Genomic DNA, 14,168 nt, shown 5'->3' with positions numbered 1-14,168 from the left:
AAATCTTTTTCCAAACCATATCCAGTTGTATACATTATGGATTCACCTTTGCACACAGGTTCCTCTCCTCGCCAATGTCTGTCTGCCCCACAGATTCTAATCCGGTTCATATATGAGGGAATATCGTAACCCGCTGAACATGTATAGGAACAAATACTCCCAAACCTGTTACTGTCTGTACAAGTCCTGTATAACTTGCCTTCAGTTGACGGTAAGGCCGGACAAGTGACCTCTGAAAAGAAGAATTACATGTAATTCATTTTCAATTAAATTTTATCTAAGTCTAAATTCTGTATCTGGAAATCCTACGCATACTTAGAGTTCACTTTCTAACCATGAAATTATTAAGCAAAAATTAATTGTTAAAAGTTTTTTTTACAAAAGAAGAAGAGAAGAGTTTGGTCTACAGTACTTTGTTTGACTGAATTGCTAAACGTCATAAAGATTCTTATTTACAAGTATTTTATTAGGATTTGCCACCCTTCGAATTCTCTAACTTGTTATTGTTCGTTTTATAAAGTTTTATATCACAAAATTGACTCAAGCTTGACTATTCAAGCTGAGTCCTTTAATTTGTTTCTTGATTAAATGGCAATTTAATTCTTAATACAAGAATTTAATCTAATTCTTAAAAATAATTCACTTTTTAGCACTGGTACTTTGTTTCCATGGTAACACTGCAAAGTAGCAATTATACCCAATTTTTCTTATGATTTTGGTGTTGCAAGGTCCTAAGGATGCATATTTGCCAGTCTTGAATTTTCATGTTTTTCCTCAAGATAGTAGCATTAACCCAATCTTAGTTACTGGTTTTGCATGGTTACACTGTGTTACCATGGCAACCATAAAAGTTATTTATAGAATAATATTGCTTATACTTATATACTTAAGGTCAAACATTTTCATTGTTTTTCTTAAGTTGTTGATTGAGTTTGAAGCTGTAACACCTACCATTAGTGAATACGGAGTGTTTTTCAGCATATTTCAGCATTTTAAATGTATTCCAAATGTACCCTTGGTTACCACTTACTTAGAGATATATTCTAAACAGTTTCTTTACAGTATAAGTGACATCAAGGTGTCATCTTTTGTTAGAATGGTTTGTTTGCTTTTTCTAGCATTTATTAAGCCACAGTCAAGATTTAAAATGGCTGAAAATCTTGATTTTTCAAACTTTTCCGGCTGTTGCCATAGCAACCGAGACACATAGCAACGAAATTTTGTTTGATATTTGTTTCTGGTGTCAAGTACTAAGCATGGGTGAAGTTTCATCAAAATCGGTGACCATGCGTGGCAACGAAGTTTAAGTGGTCACAGAGAATGGCTATTAACACGATAAATCAAGTAAAATTAATATCTTTCAAACACGTACTTTTACAGTAAGGAGAGTCATCAGACCAAGATTCGTCTATTCTGCATTCTAGTTCGTGAACACTTCCAGCAATTTCATATCCGCTGTAACATCCATAGCGGCATGTCGTTCCATAAATCATTTCGTTACTAGGATGGCATATGTAGTAGCCGTTGTTAATGCTCTTAGGCCATTGACATTTTTTAACTGATAATAAAAATAAAATCAAACTTCAAATAAGCATATCCTTATGTTATATATTTGTTCAAAAATTTAATATAACTTTAAACACCATTTTCCAGTTGAGAATATTGCGGTATATTTGCAAATAAAAACTTTTTTTTAAAAAAAGTGCTTCGACCTTTAAAAAAAGGAAACGAGTTTTCTTTACACATCTAAATGATTGTTTGATGAAGAGGAAAAGGACTTTCTGAATTTTAAACCAATTTATATACAGTGAAACCTGTCTAATCCGACATGCACTGGGACACAAATTTTGTGTCGGAATAGACAGGGTGTCAGATTGCACAGTGTTAAAAACAAAGTACTAAAAGGAAAAGAATTTTAAAGTTGGAATTCTCAGTGTATCGGATTGCGCAGGTGTCGGATTAGACAGTTTTCACTGTACATGTACCCGCATGGCGTAGTGGTCCTAATGACACGTAGTAAAAATTTTATTCTTACGGAATACTGAATTCTCATTGTCCTTCTTACTGAAGGACGATGAGAACGGTCCTTTGCAAAAGTCCGCTTGCCACAGAAAGGGCTAGCACGTAAAAGATTCCTCACAGCACATTAACCCTGAGTGCCCATTACAGATCTACATTTGCAGCCCTCCATCAGCAAATGCTTTGGTGGCATCTCTATATGATTAATAAGTTCTCGAAATGAACGTTACATCACCATCCATTAAAAAAATCAATAAATTTAGCCAACTGGAAAAGTTGTTCAGTGGGATACCAAACTATATTTTGTCGTCAGAAGTGGTATAATATTGGCACATTGCATTCTGATGTTTAAATGAGATCACTTATTTTCTCAAATTTGCCTGTTTAATTCTTCGGAGAAAAAAAATATATATTCATATGGCATGTATAGTTTCTTAGGGATGGAGAAAAGTTCGCTGCAATCTTTTCGTTTAACGTCACCTGTGTTTCAAAAACCTTCCTTCCTTTTACTATGAAGTAGAGTGCAGGATATGCCATTTTTTTCGAAAAATAAGAAATGTTTTGAAAAAAAAATTAACATCAGCATGTGCGTGTATGTTTGTCTACCGTACTAATTTTGCAGTTGTAGGCTATATATGATAATCTTTGATTCCTTATATTAGAAAGTAAGAACGTATAGAAAGTAACCTTGCTTATTTTACTTTATTTATGGTATAAAAAATATTTTGAATTTATTTTAAATATTTCTCCAAATAGTCTTTTTATCTCCTTTATTAATCTGAAAAGTGAATTTAACAAAACAAAAAAATCATTAAAATAGGGTTCACTTTAGAGAAGCATTATAATATTCAAAAAAGCGTAATGACCTTTCACATCAATTGAAATTTTACAATAACCCGAATTTCCATACGAATCTGTCGCGTAATATTCAACAACTGATGTTCCGGAAAGATGACGTCCTGGTTCGGGTCCTGATCTTCTATTTACCCTGAAAAAAATCAATATGATTGGTACATAGTTTATCTTTTGAAAGGACACATACATGTATTATGGGTTTCCGGAGCCAAACATGGAAACTGCCACTCTTTCTTTAATATTGAAGGGTATATCCATCTCTTATCAATTTAATAAGACTTTACAGTCTAAACTTTACTACAAAATACCATTGTGCACCTTCTACTAAACTTTTTGATCTGATACAAATTTTGGGCTTCCCAGAGCAAAACATGGACACTGCCATCTTTCTGAAATATTGAACGTCTCATATGCCGAATTCCACTCACACAACTGAATAAAATTTAGTGAGACTTTCACAGAATCTTTATTACATAAACTTTTTTAAAAAAAATTGTTTAAGTTTTTTTTTTCTTTACCGAACTTTTTACTTTTAGTAAAAAATTAAAAAATGGAGCTTATCAAGAATATGTGCTTATTTTTTCTAAGAACTAATAGAACTAAAGTTCAGGAATACCACACTATATATGTAATATAGATACTGTGAAAGTCTCATTTAATTTCATTCAGTGGTATGAGAGATGGGTACCCAAAAGCGTAACAGACGGAAAAACATACAGATAGACGGACATCCCGATTCCCGATCACTATATACCCTTCCACTTTTCAAGCAGGGCTATAATGATATGATTATTTTTGATGATCAATTAAGAAATAAACAACAATGTTAAAAAGTTCTCTGGGAATGAACTTTTAGTTGGTAACGTGATCAAATCCTGTGAAGCCCGAAGGGCTTCTTAGTAGATTTGATTACGTACCAACTAAAAGTTTATATCCCAGTGAGCTTTTTAACATTGTTGTTTATTACTTAGATTTACATTTGAGACGAATGAATTTCGAGTAAAACTGCATTTATTACACGAATGGGCCGCCGTAGCTATGTTGTGACGCGCAATGACCTTGACGTTGTTTAGTCTCGAAAGTTTACTTCTATCAAGCATTCGAATGTTTACATGTACATTCATGTTTAGCAGTCAAGTTCAGGAAATATTTGTGTATAGTAAAAAACAATGATCGCTGCTGAGAATAATCTATTTCATAAGTTCTTGAAATATTTGAGGTCAAAAGCGGTGGTGTCATCTGTTTTAGTTTGCATAACTCCAAAGGAATTTCGGGTTAAAAATGTAAGTGGGGTTTTAGGCTAATTAGAGTATTTTTAAACCTTATTCACATAGAAAAAAGATTAATTGTACATTTCGTGCCTGAAAAAATATCTGCATTGTTTATTATTTTATCGTTAGTAACGTAGAAATATTTCAAAACAAGTTGCACCTGACCGTGACAGAAATATGTAGACAAGATGTCACCTCTTACCCCCTAATAATATTCACACAGAATTGAACACATTTGCTCTTTAATAGGCTCATCTAGGTAAGATATTTGCAAATGTGAATATTAATGTATGAATTAAATCTTATAGGATGTAACAAGTATAATTAGATAACCTGATACTGTTTCCACGATTATCTCTAGCTGTCGGTTCTGTCCATGTTGCTTTCGTATAAACTTGTCCTTTGTCCGCCGTCAATGTTAGTAGTGGTGGACAGTCAAGTGTTGGCGGAGTATTATCTGAAAATTAACTTTAATAATGTTTATCTATTAATTCAAGAAAATTTATGCAAATGTAAGTTTAAAAAAAACTTTTTCAAATAAAGTGATTGCAAATTCACCTCGGCGGCATCCTCCAAATAAACAGACAAAGAATCGAAATATAGCATGAAAAATGTTTCGCCTTTTACGATCTAAACTTGTTGTGACCTGCTTCTTGCAATCTGTTAAAAAATAAAATTATAATGGTTTTTCTAACATGGTTCAACGATCTACACAATGTACACATATATATATAGTGAAATGATTGTTTGTGCTCACTTTGATAGTTCTTTTGATAACTTAAGGTGGACTGCCACACCAACTTTTTATTTTATAGATCTTTGGGTCATCCTTTTTAAACAATGGTTTCAGCATTGAAAGGTCAATATTAGCTCTTAATTATTTTATATGATTTTTTTTTGTATTTTTTCAAAGAAAATGAAAAAAGTTATTTATATCCAAATAAGATGTTTTCGAGTTAAAAGTTTGCTGTAAATGAATGCATTATATGAATATCTAATAATATGTTAAGAAAGGCTGGTAAGACTTTTTAATTTTTTTGATAAAAAATTATTTATAAAAAAAAACACATTATTTGTGATTATTTTTTTTAAACCTATGGTTAAAAACACCATAAAACTAGTCAGAACTGAGGACAACAAGTTTGTCAATCATACTTTAAAAAGAAATTGAAACGAAATTGAGAAATTTTAAAGAAATTATTATTCTTAATATTTTGACCTAACCCATCAAAATTAATACAAAATGAATAAAATGCTAATTTATCGCCTCTTCATGTATTTACAAAGAAGAATCTATTTCATTGTCAAGTTCAATAATGTTTTAACCCTTATTACACCTAATCAGACTAGTGTTCTTGGGAAAATTTTATTTATTTCCAATAATTGTATAATTATGGTTGGGATCGGTTTAATTTTGATCGGGACTGGCCAAAATTAAAAAAATTAATTTCTCTAAAATTTGGCCATTTCGTTTCAATTTCTTTTATAAATATGATTCTCTCCCGTTGTGACTGGTTTTAAGAAGATTTTAACCGCAAGTTAAAAAAATATTCACAAATTATGTGTTTTATTTTCTATAATTTTTTTTTTATCTAAATTATTTAAATATCTTTACAAACAAAGCTGCGGTGAGCTGTTTGTATCTAGGAAATAGTGAGAGACATAAATATCTTTACGGCTTTTCTTTTCATATTTTATTAGGTATTCATGTTATGCATTCATTTACAGCAAAATTTTTACAACAAAGCATCTAATTTGGATGTAAATAATTTTTTTTGATTTTCTTTGAAAAAATACACCAAAAAAAATCATATAAAATAATTGAGAGCTAATGTCGGTCTTTCAATGCTGAAACCATTGTTTAAAAAGGTTGAGTCAGAGGTCTATAAAATAAAAAATTGGTGTGGCATTCCACCTTAAAATAAACTTGCTCTGTTTTCTTAATTCTGTATATATTCAGAATGGTTCTAGTATCTAATTTGAATGTTATTAAAAAGAACAAGGATGAACACAAAATTACTGTGATAGCTTACAAATCGTTTCTGTTTTCTTAGTTCTATATCTATTCAATAAGTAATGTATCTTATTCAGATGTTATTTGAGAAACAAATATTTTCATGCTATTTTTAAAGGTCTTTGGATGACAAAATAACTAATTATTTAATCAGTGTTCAGTGTTTTGATCTTAAGCTAATTATTTTTATGGCCAAGAATTGAATGTGTTATACACTGTAATCATTTTTTAAAAATTGAATTCATTGAAAGCATGTTTTTTTATTTCATAATATGAAAAATGGAATTGAAAATTAAAATTCCAAACAATTTAGACCTGACATTGCCTAGAGAAACTAATTTGCAAAAGAAAGCACTCTTTTAATTTCTGTTACATGAAAAAATAAAATCAATAAATATTTTTAATAAAAACATTTTCAACAACTTACATGAAAAAAAAACATGTAGCTTTAATAATGAAGAATTAAACATACCTCTCTCATTTAACCGTGGCATCCAACTACCATTTGAACAAAGAACTTGATTCAGTTGCATCTCTTTATTGACACACTTTATTAAAAAAATTGTGCCTTTTGGATTTGCAACATTTGGTTTCGTAATATCACTAATGTTGTTGCAGGACAAATTGTTCTCGAACAGCGACTCTGATAAATGACAGGCCATCATGTTTCTCTATAAAATATGAAAGGGGTGTCAAATTAAACTCAACACGGACGTCTTAGAAAACATCGAATTGAAGATCTAGTTCAATATTTTACCCCTGAGATATTCTCATACGCAAAGTAAAAATGTATGAGTCTTGAGACAAATGACCATTGTAATTTACAAAAAGTAAGTTTTGAATGTATCAGTTCTATGCAAATACATAAAGTATAAACTATGTTTATCTTCTCTAAAAAATTTCAAATACTTTAAATTGAATTAATTCAATTAAATCCCAATCTTACTGCATATGATAAAATTTGTATATTCTCTATGTTCTTTCCATAAATGTGCTTTTTATAGGTTGCATTCATTTGTATGATAAAACGTCCTTCAAATTAAACATTTTTATATGTCAATTTTATCAGTAATTTTAGCCAATAGTTAGTCATACTTAAGATATTAAGCTTAAAGCAAAATTTCTTTATCTTTAATAATGATTTAAAGTCGTCTTTTAATGAATTTAAAAACATTTGTATGCTAAAAGCCATAAAAAGAATTTTCTTTTAATAATAACGATGTCATTTTATGAATTTTTGAAAGATGACATCACACCTTTAACAACTGTATGAGGAAGACGATACGGTTTTAAAATAAGATAACAGGATAGAAGTTGATATAAATACACTAGAATGGCATCTACAAGCAAGTGAAAACTTCTAGTTTATAATACTAAACTTTAGTCATTTTTTGTTTGAAAATGTTATTGTTATACATTATTTAGAATTTTAGTTTCACGAGCATTTATCTTTAATCAGTTTGTTTACTAAATACTTAAAACAAAGACACCATATAGTGTGTGTGTACTGTAACACTTCATGAAAATCTCAACAGACATGCATGTACTTGTGCATATACTTTAACGTACGCTGCAGGATTTTGCAATTAGTCTGTTGAGATTTTTACGACGTGTAACAAGTACGTGTACACTGTGATCGGTTTCTTTTTTTCAATTTTTTAGAAGTTTTATTACGTCAGTTTGATTTTAGTTAGTAAACAAAACGTGATTAAAATAAGTGCTCATTAAACTAAACATCCAAAATAATGTATAACAACTATATTTTCACACATAAATTGTCTGATTTTTATCATAAAAGCTACATGTTTTCATTTATGTGAAGATACCATTCTACAAGTTCTAAGAACGTGTAGAAAACTTGTCATCACTAAAAACAAGGTCTGTCGTTTGGCAGGAGAACTAAGGAACATAAATATAATACTCGAGGAATTTAGGAATTCCTCTACTAGACGTACCCCTACACATATTAAATCTCATCCTTTCTATTAAAAAGAAAGTGTACGCGTACATCAAATTAAAGTATATGCACAATTACACGTATGCATACAAGTTTAAGATCTCAACCTCTATATAAGTTTGTGCATGTCATTTATAAGTAATGAGTTGGATTAATCAGGTAAGCTGATTAATTGATCATATTTTTTTTTCATTTAAAGAGAATGAGCTGCGTCCCAATCCAGGATTTCCTCTGACATTCTTGACATCACAGTACGCAAATATTAGTAATAAACAATGTTGTTTCAGTAAACATTGGGTTATGAACAACTTATAAGCTCTGCAGATATATTTATCATGAAGTCTAAACGGACGTCAATAAATTTGTTTGCAGAGCAAATTGATGTTGTTCATGTCGAAATGTTCACTAAAAACATTGTTAATACGAGACAATACTTGTACCTTCAATTTTGTGTCTATTATTTCAGTTCCTTTCTAGAAATTGTCTATAAAATGCAAGCTAAATATACTTCTTAATTTGAGTATCATTAAAAATAAAATACCAGCAGAAGACACTTTACAATTTAGTATCATTTTAATTTTACATGACAGCCTTCTGCCTAATCATAAATGACTTTCCTTTTCAATTGCTTCACATACTTCAATTTTGGAATAGCTTTTAACACTGAAAAAAAAACAACATAACGTTTATTATCGATACCAATGCCTACCTATTAATTAAGAACCCTAGACATATTTGATCCTTTGAATACGCACTAAAAGCATATCATTGGAATTCACTGGTTCACTGATAACAATCGCCTCTTTAACTTGCATATAAAGAGAGATTAGTAAAATTGATTTTAAATTGCCTCATACTATTTTGGGATAATTCAAAGAAAACAAACTACGAATTTGTAAGTGTTAATTAATAAACATGTAATATTGAGCGGAAAATTATATTTTTCTACATTTTTTTCTGTTTTGTAGAGTTAGCAGATTAAAAGTACGATAAAAGCGATTACAGATCATAAATTAGCAGAGGTATTCCGGGTAAGGTAAATTTAAATTGATTGATTGCTTGTTGTTTCCTCTCGAGAATTATTACTCATAAGGAAACGCCACCTCTCGCCGGTGGAGGGCTACAAATGTTGACCTACACTTACGGTCATTGAGCAATGAGGAATTTTATTCGTGCCAGCACCAACTGCGACACGGGACCTGGGTGTCATCCGAAGCACCGGTCTCTATGCACGTCCCACACTGGGATTCGAACCCAAATCAATTTCTTTCTCCACAATCTAAACAGATGCTAAATTGATATTATTTGCATAGTTTTTTATAAATACAAGCGTGCGGGTCCGGCGAGCGTAAATAAATAAGTTAACTTTTTTTTTTTTTTTTGTAAACAATAAGTGTCCTCCTTGAATGTCAAAGTGTGAAATATTATATAGCGATGTATTATAATGGACATTTTGTTTTATGTCTTTGGAGAGGCAGATATTACCAATCAAAATCTAATAAATTAAATTCCGGTTCGTCACTCTGCCTCTTTTCCCACCTACAACCTTGGAAGACGGTCGTTTTCAATTTTGTTATTTATTTAATGAAGTATTTAATGATTGTAATTTTTTTTTTGTAAACAATAAGTGTCCTCCTTGAATGTCAAAGTGTGAAATATTATATAGCGATGTATTATAATGGACATTTTGTTTCATGCTTAAGGATAGGTAGATATTGACCAATCAAAATCTAATAAATTAAATTCCGGTTCGTCACTCTGCCTCTTCTCCCACCTACAACCTTGGAAGACGGTCGTTTTCAAATTTGTTATTTATTTAATGAAGTATTTAATGATTGTAATTTTTTTTTATATCTTGTCTAATGGGCGAATATTTTGTTGTCATTCTTGCTCAATCAATTGTGCGTCGTTGTCATGAATTCTTGAAATATGGTGACATAAGATATTCTGAAAACCATTGTGATTGAAAAATGTATTCCGATTGATACAGGAGTGTGTGTGTAAAGAATGCTAGTAACATGATATCTAAGGATATGGAGAGTGTGTTTGCTTTTGGTCCCGAGGTAGTTGCTTTAATGATTGGGGAGAACATTATGATTCTAGTACAGATCTACGTACGTTTTTGGCCGCAGTAATTGAAACTAGGGTTTTGGTAATGTATCGCCGCTATATTGTTGCAAAAAATAATTGTTTGCATATTATTGCCAAGATTAAATGTTAGTTTTTGGACACTGATGTAGCAGACAGTAAATATTAAGAGGTGTATTGCCATCACTAAGTTATTGTGTATTTAACCTGTGGATTATTTTTTTACCCGTGTAGGGGATTGTAGTCGGAAATTTATACATGATGATGGAGTTCATCTGAACAAACAAGGGAATGTACATTTTGTATAGGAGTATAAGGAAAGTGTTAATTTCAGTGAGAAAATCTTTTTTCCCATTGAAATTAACACCCTCCTTATACTCCTGTTGATATTTTCCGGAAAATGGAATAAGTGTGTACTTTTATCCTTAAAAAGCATAATCTGTTTTCCCACTGAAATTAACACTCTCCTTATACTCCTGTTAGATTTTCCAGAAAATGGAATAAGTGTGTACTTTTATCCTTAAAAAGCATAACAATATTCTGAAATTGTCTTTGATTTGAATAAATGTTTCTTAAATCTTTTCTTCTGTTTAATGCATATGAAGTTAAACATAATTATATATTAGTAAAATACAATGTTCGGTTGTTATGCACTTCAGAGTTGCTGAAAAATAAGCATTTTTGTCGTTTTTGGTTTTTGGGTTGTTTTTTTTTTTTTGGTTTTTTTTTTTTTTTTTTGTCTATAAACATATGCCCCACTCCTCCATGAAACACATAAAGCTTTCGTATGAATTTGTGAAATGACAGTCTAAATAACTCGTAAAAAGGCATTTTCGTTTCACGGGAGGGGGATGATCAATATATACATTAAAAGATCATTCGAATCTCGTATCTTTTGAAAATTGACTTGGAGGTAGGCGGGAGAACAGTACCATCGTTCGCAGTTCTTTCATAGGTAACTGGGCTATCAAAATACTTACTGCATAAATATAAAAATAAATTGCTGTGGATTATTAAAAAACATCTATTTACATTTTTGAGCTACAAAACGTACGCAAAATTAAATATATTTGAGTAAACTGTGTACAAGCTATGTATGCAAATGAGGGTCGACAGCGGCCAACTCTCTGACCAAATATTGTCATATTGGTTGGTTTATTTATCAATTTTTTGTTCACAAATTATATTCAACCTTTTTATCACTAATCTGACAGTTTTATCGGGAAAAACATTAAAATTTTTCGTGTGATATGAAACTAAGATACTTGTAAAAAAACAGATGTCTTAAAGGAGATCTGTTTTATGTACATCTAAACAGAAAAGAAATAAAACAACAGCGTCTAGGATTAACTAAAACTGTCCAAACGGGACAAAATACCCCCGCTGGGTTTTTCAGGAAGTAAGTTTTTCCTTAGTAAAGATATGTATGAAACATGAATTATGAAATTTTTTCTTCCAGTGACCTTGAACTTCCCCAAATGACCTTGGGTCAAGGTCATGACACACCCTTGGGTCATAAGCAATCTTTGTGTAAAATGAGAACCTACCAAGTTTATCCATAAGAAAGATATGGACCGGACACGAATTATGAATTTTTTTTTCCAGTGACCTTGAACTTCTCCAAATGACCTTGGGTCATGGTCATGACACACCCTTGGGTCATGGGCAATCTTTGTGTGAAATGAAAACTTACCAAGTTTATCCATAAGAAAGGTATGGACCAGACACAAATTATGAATTTTATTTCCAGTGACCTTGAACTTCTCAAAATGACCTTGGGTCAAGGTCATAACACACCCTTAAGAATTCACCAAGTTTATCCATAAGAAAGATATCGGACACGAAATATAAACTTTTTCTTTTATTGCCCCTGAACTTGTCCAAATGACCTTGGGTCAAGGTCATGACATATCCTTAGGCCATGAGCAATCTTTTTGTGAAATGAGAACCTACCAGGTTTATCCATTAGAAAGATATGGACCGGACACGACTTATGAAATTTTTCTTCCAGTGACCTTGAAGTTCCCCAAATGACCTTAAGTCAAGGTCACTACACACCCTTAGGTCATGGGCAATCTTTGTATGGAGTAGTAGATTCTAATGTCCCTCTGTAAGAAAGATATGGACCGGACACGATTGCACAGACAGACGGACGGACGGACAGCTAGACAGACGGACAGACAGACAGAAGGACAGCTAGACAGACGGACAAGGCGATTCCTATATACCCCCCAAACTTCGTTTGCGGGGGGTATAATTACCGGTAGGTAACAAAATTCATATCAAGGCTAATTAAGGAGAAAATTCACTTAAATTTTCTGTCTGAAATAATCTTATGTCGTAAAATTTCAGACAGAGAATTTTAGTGAACCTTTTTTACTTCGTCTTCAGAGTAATCGTGTGCACATGTACAATCAGAATGTTTTTATTAAAATAATTTGGCAAATGACCAATGACGAGGTAAATAAATTTACGAGTTCCATTTTTATTGAAAAAGCAGCTGTAAATGATATCGAAAAGCCTCGACTTTAATTCATTGTGGTAATGGTTGTTTATAAAGTTGAAAAGTCGTTAGTTTTTAAGCTGTTGATTTTGAATAAAATTTTATGATACTTTCATATTATCTTAATTACATAATGCCATTGTGACCTCTTTTTTACTTTTACTTTCTGATCTGACACTAAATTAAGGCCTCCCGGAGCAAAACATGGACTTTACCATTATAATCATATGAGAGGGAGAGTTATAATTAAGTGAGCTCAGTGCTCACAGTACCTCTTGTTTTTCTTACAGCGATTCTTGAAGAAACTAATATTTAATTAATAGAATTTTTCCGTATATTGAAATGTAAAAAAAAAACCTGCTTCATAGTATTTAGATTCCTACTATTTAACCCACTCTACCCAAGAGCTTGATTTAAACAATTTATAACTTACACTACCTCCTAAAGCTTCCATAAACATGTACAATAAAATTTTAATTTTTTTCTTGCCACTTTACTTTTAAGAAGATTGTTTTATTCTTACCCTAGCCTATTTTAGTCTCTTCCTGATTTTATTCCTCTTATTAATAAGGGGTGATTTTTTTAACAATTAAAACACTCTTCACTCATGGATGCTTTGGACAAACCTTAAATCGACACTGGGGTTCTTCAGCAAAGGCGCTTGGTTCAAGGATTCTGAAATATTTTCTATGTAATGTATTGTCGAGGAAATTTTTGATTTTGATATTCCACTGTTTTTTTTCAGTATTCAGTACTTATTGTTAATCCTTACAACAGCATTTTTAAAACGTGCATGAAATCAAATTTCCGGTGACATTCGTAGTGATATGAAGCAGAACGGTTTACCAAAAAAAAAAAACTAAAAATTATCACTGCGCACCGAAAATTCTTTTTTGCAAGAATAGCTTGACCCAAGCACCTATTTTCTTAAACATGTTAAAATGAGAAGTTAAAAACTTGAAAAGGTATACAGATGGACGGACAGCAAAATAAACGGACAACAAGTAATCAAGCAAGCTTTTTTTAGCCTTCAGCTCAGATGAACTAATCTGATAATTACTTATTAAATCCTTATTAAAATAAAAAGAATTTCAAAGAGATTTATCGTTACATATGAGACTGCGTGTCCTCCAGTATATACATATATATAATTGAAAAGAACTGTGCTATTAATACATCAAAAATTCTATTCATACGATGCATTCAAGGCCGTAACTAGGCTCAAATTTTTAGTGAGGCAAGGGTGCTTGGCATTCTTAGTCCCAGACGGGGCAAGGGTAGTACATTATGGCCAGTGATGGTGGGTTTCAGGGAGAGGGGGATCCTGAAACCTGGTGTTAGAAAATTAAAAAAAAGATCTCAGAAAGTTTTTTCTACGTTTTGAATTGTTGCATGCATGGAGTGGTTTAAGAGAATATGCTCTAGAGTCGCAGACTAAGGAATTGATCCTAACATCGGGGT

At 31.6% G+C, this 14,168-nt stretch overlaps 1 protein-coding gene across 1 annotated transcript; it reads right to left on the bottom strand.

Moving 5' to 3' along the window:
* Nucleotides 1-46: 46 nt before the first annotated feature.
* LOC134266165 (sushi repeat-containing protein SRPX2-like) lies at nucleotides 47-6,824 on the bottom strand (the record flags this gene model as incomplete). Its single annotated transcript, XM_062748401.1, has 6 exons — nucleotides 6,632-6,824; nucleotides 4,704-4,805; nucleotides 4,479-4,602; nucleotides 2,886-3,007; nucleotides 1,373-1,558; nucleotides 47-232 (listed from the first exon to the last, which is right to left on the bottom strand). Coding segments are annotated over exons 1-6 (913 nt in total), but the record flags the coding sequence as incomplete, so codon positions are not given.
* Between the last annotated feature and the right edge of the window lie 7,344 nt (nucleotides 6,825-14,168).

The sequence above is a fragment of the Saccostrea cucullata genome, unplaced genomic scaffold (assembly GCF_032062105.1).
Source record: "Saccostrea cucullata isolate Sc308-1 unplaced genomic scaffold, CSIRO_AGI_Scuc_v1 ctg14873, whole genome shotgun sequence".
NCBI classification, from domain to species: Eukaryota; Metazoa; Mollusca; class Bivalvia; order Ostreida; family Ostreidae; genus Saccostrea; species Saccostrea cuccullata.
Note: the sequence above shows the minus strand (reverse complement) of the source record. Positions and strands in the feature narration are given on the sequence as shown.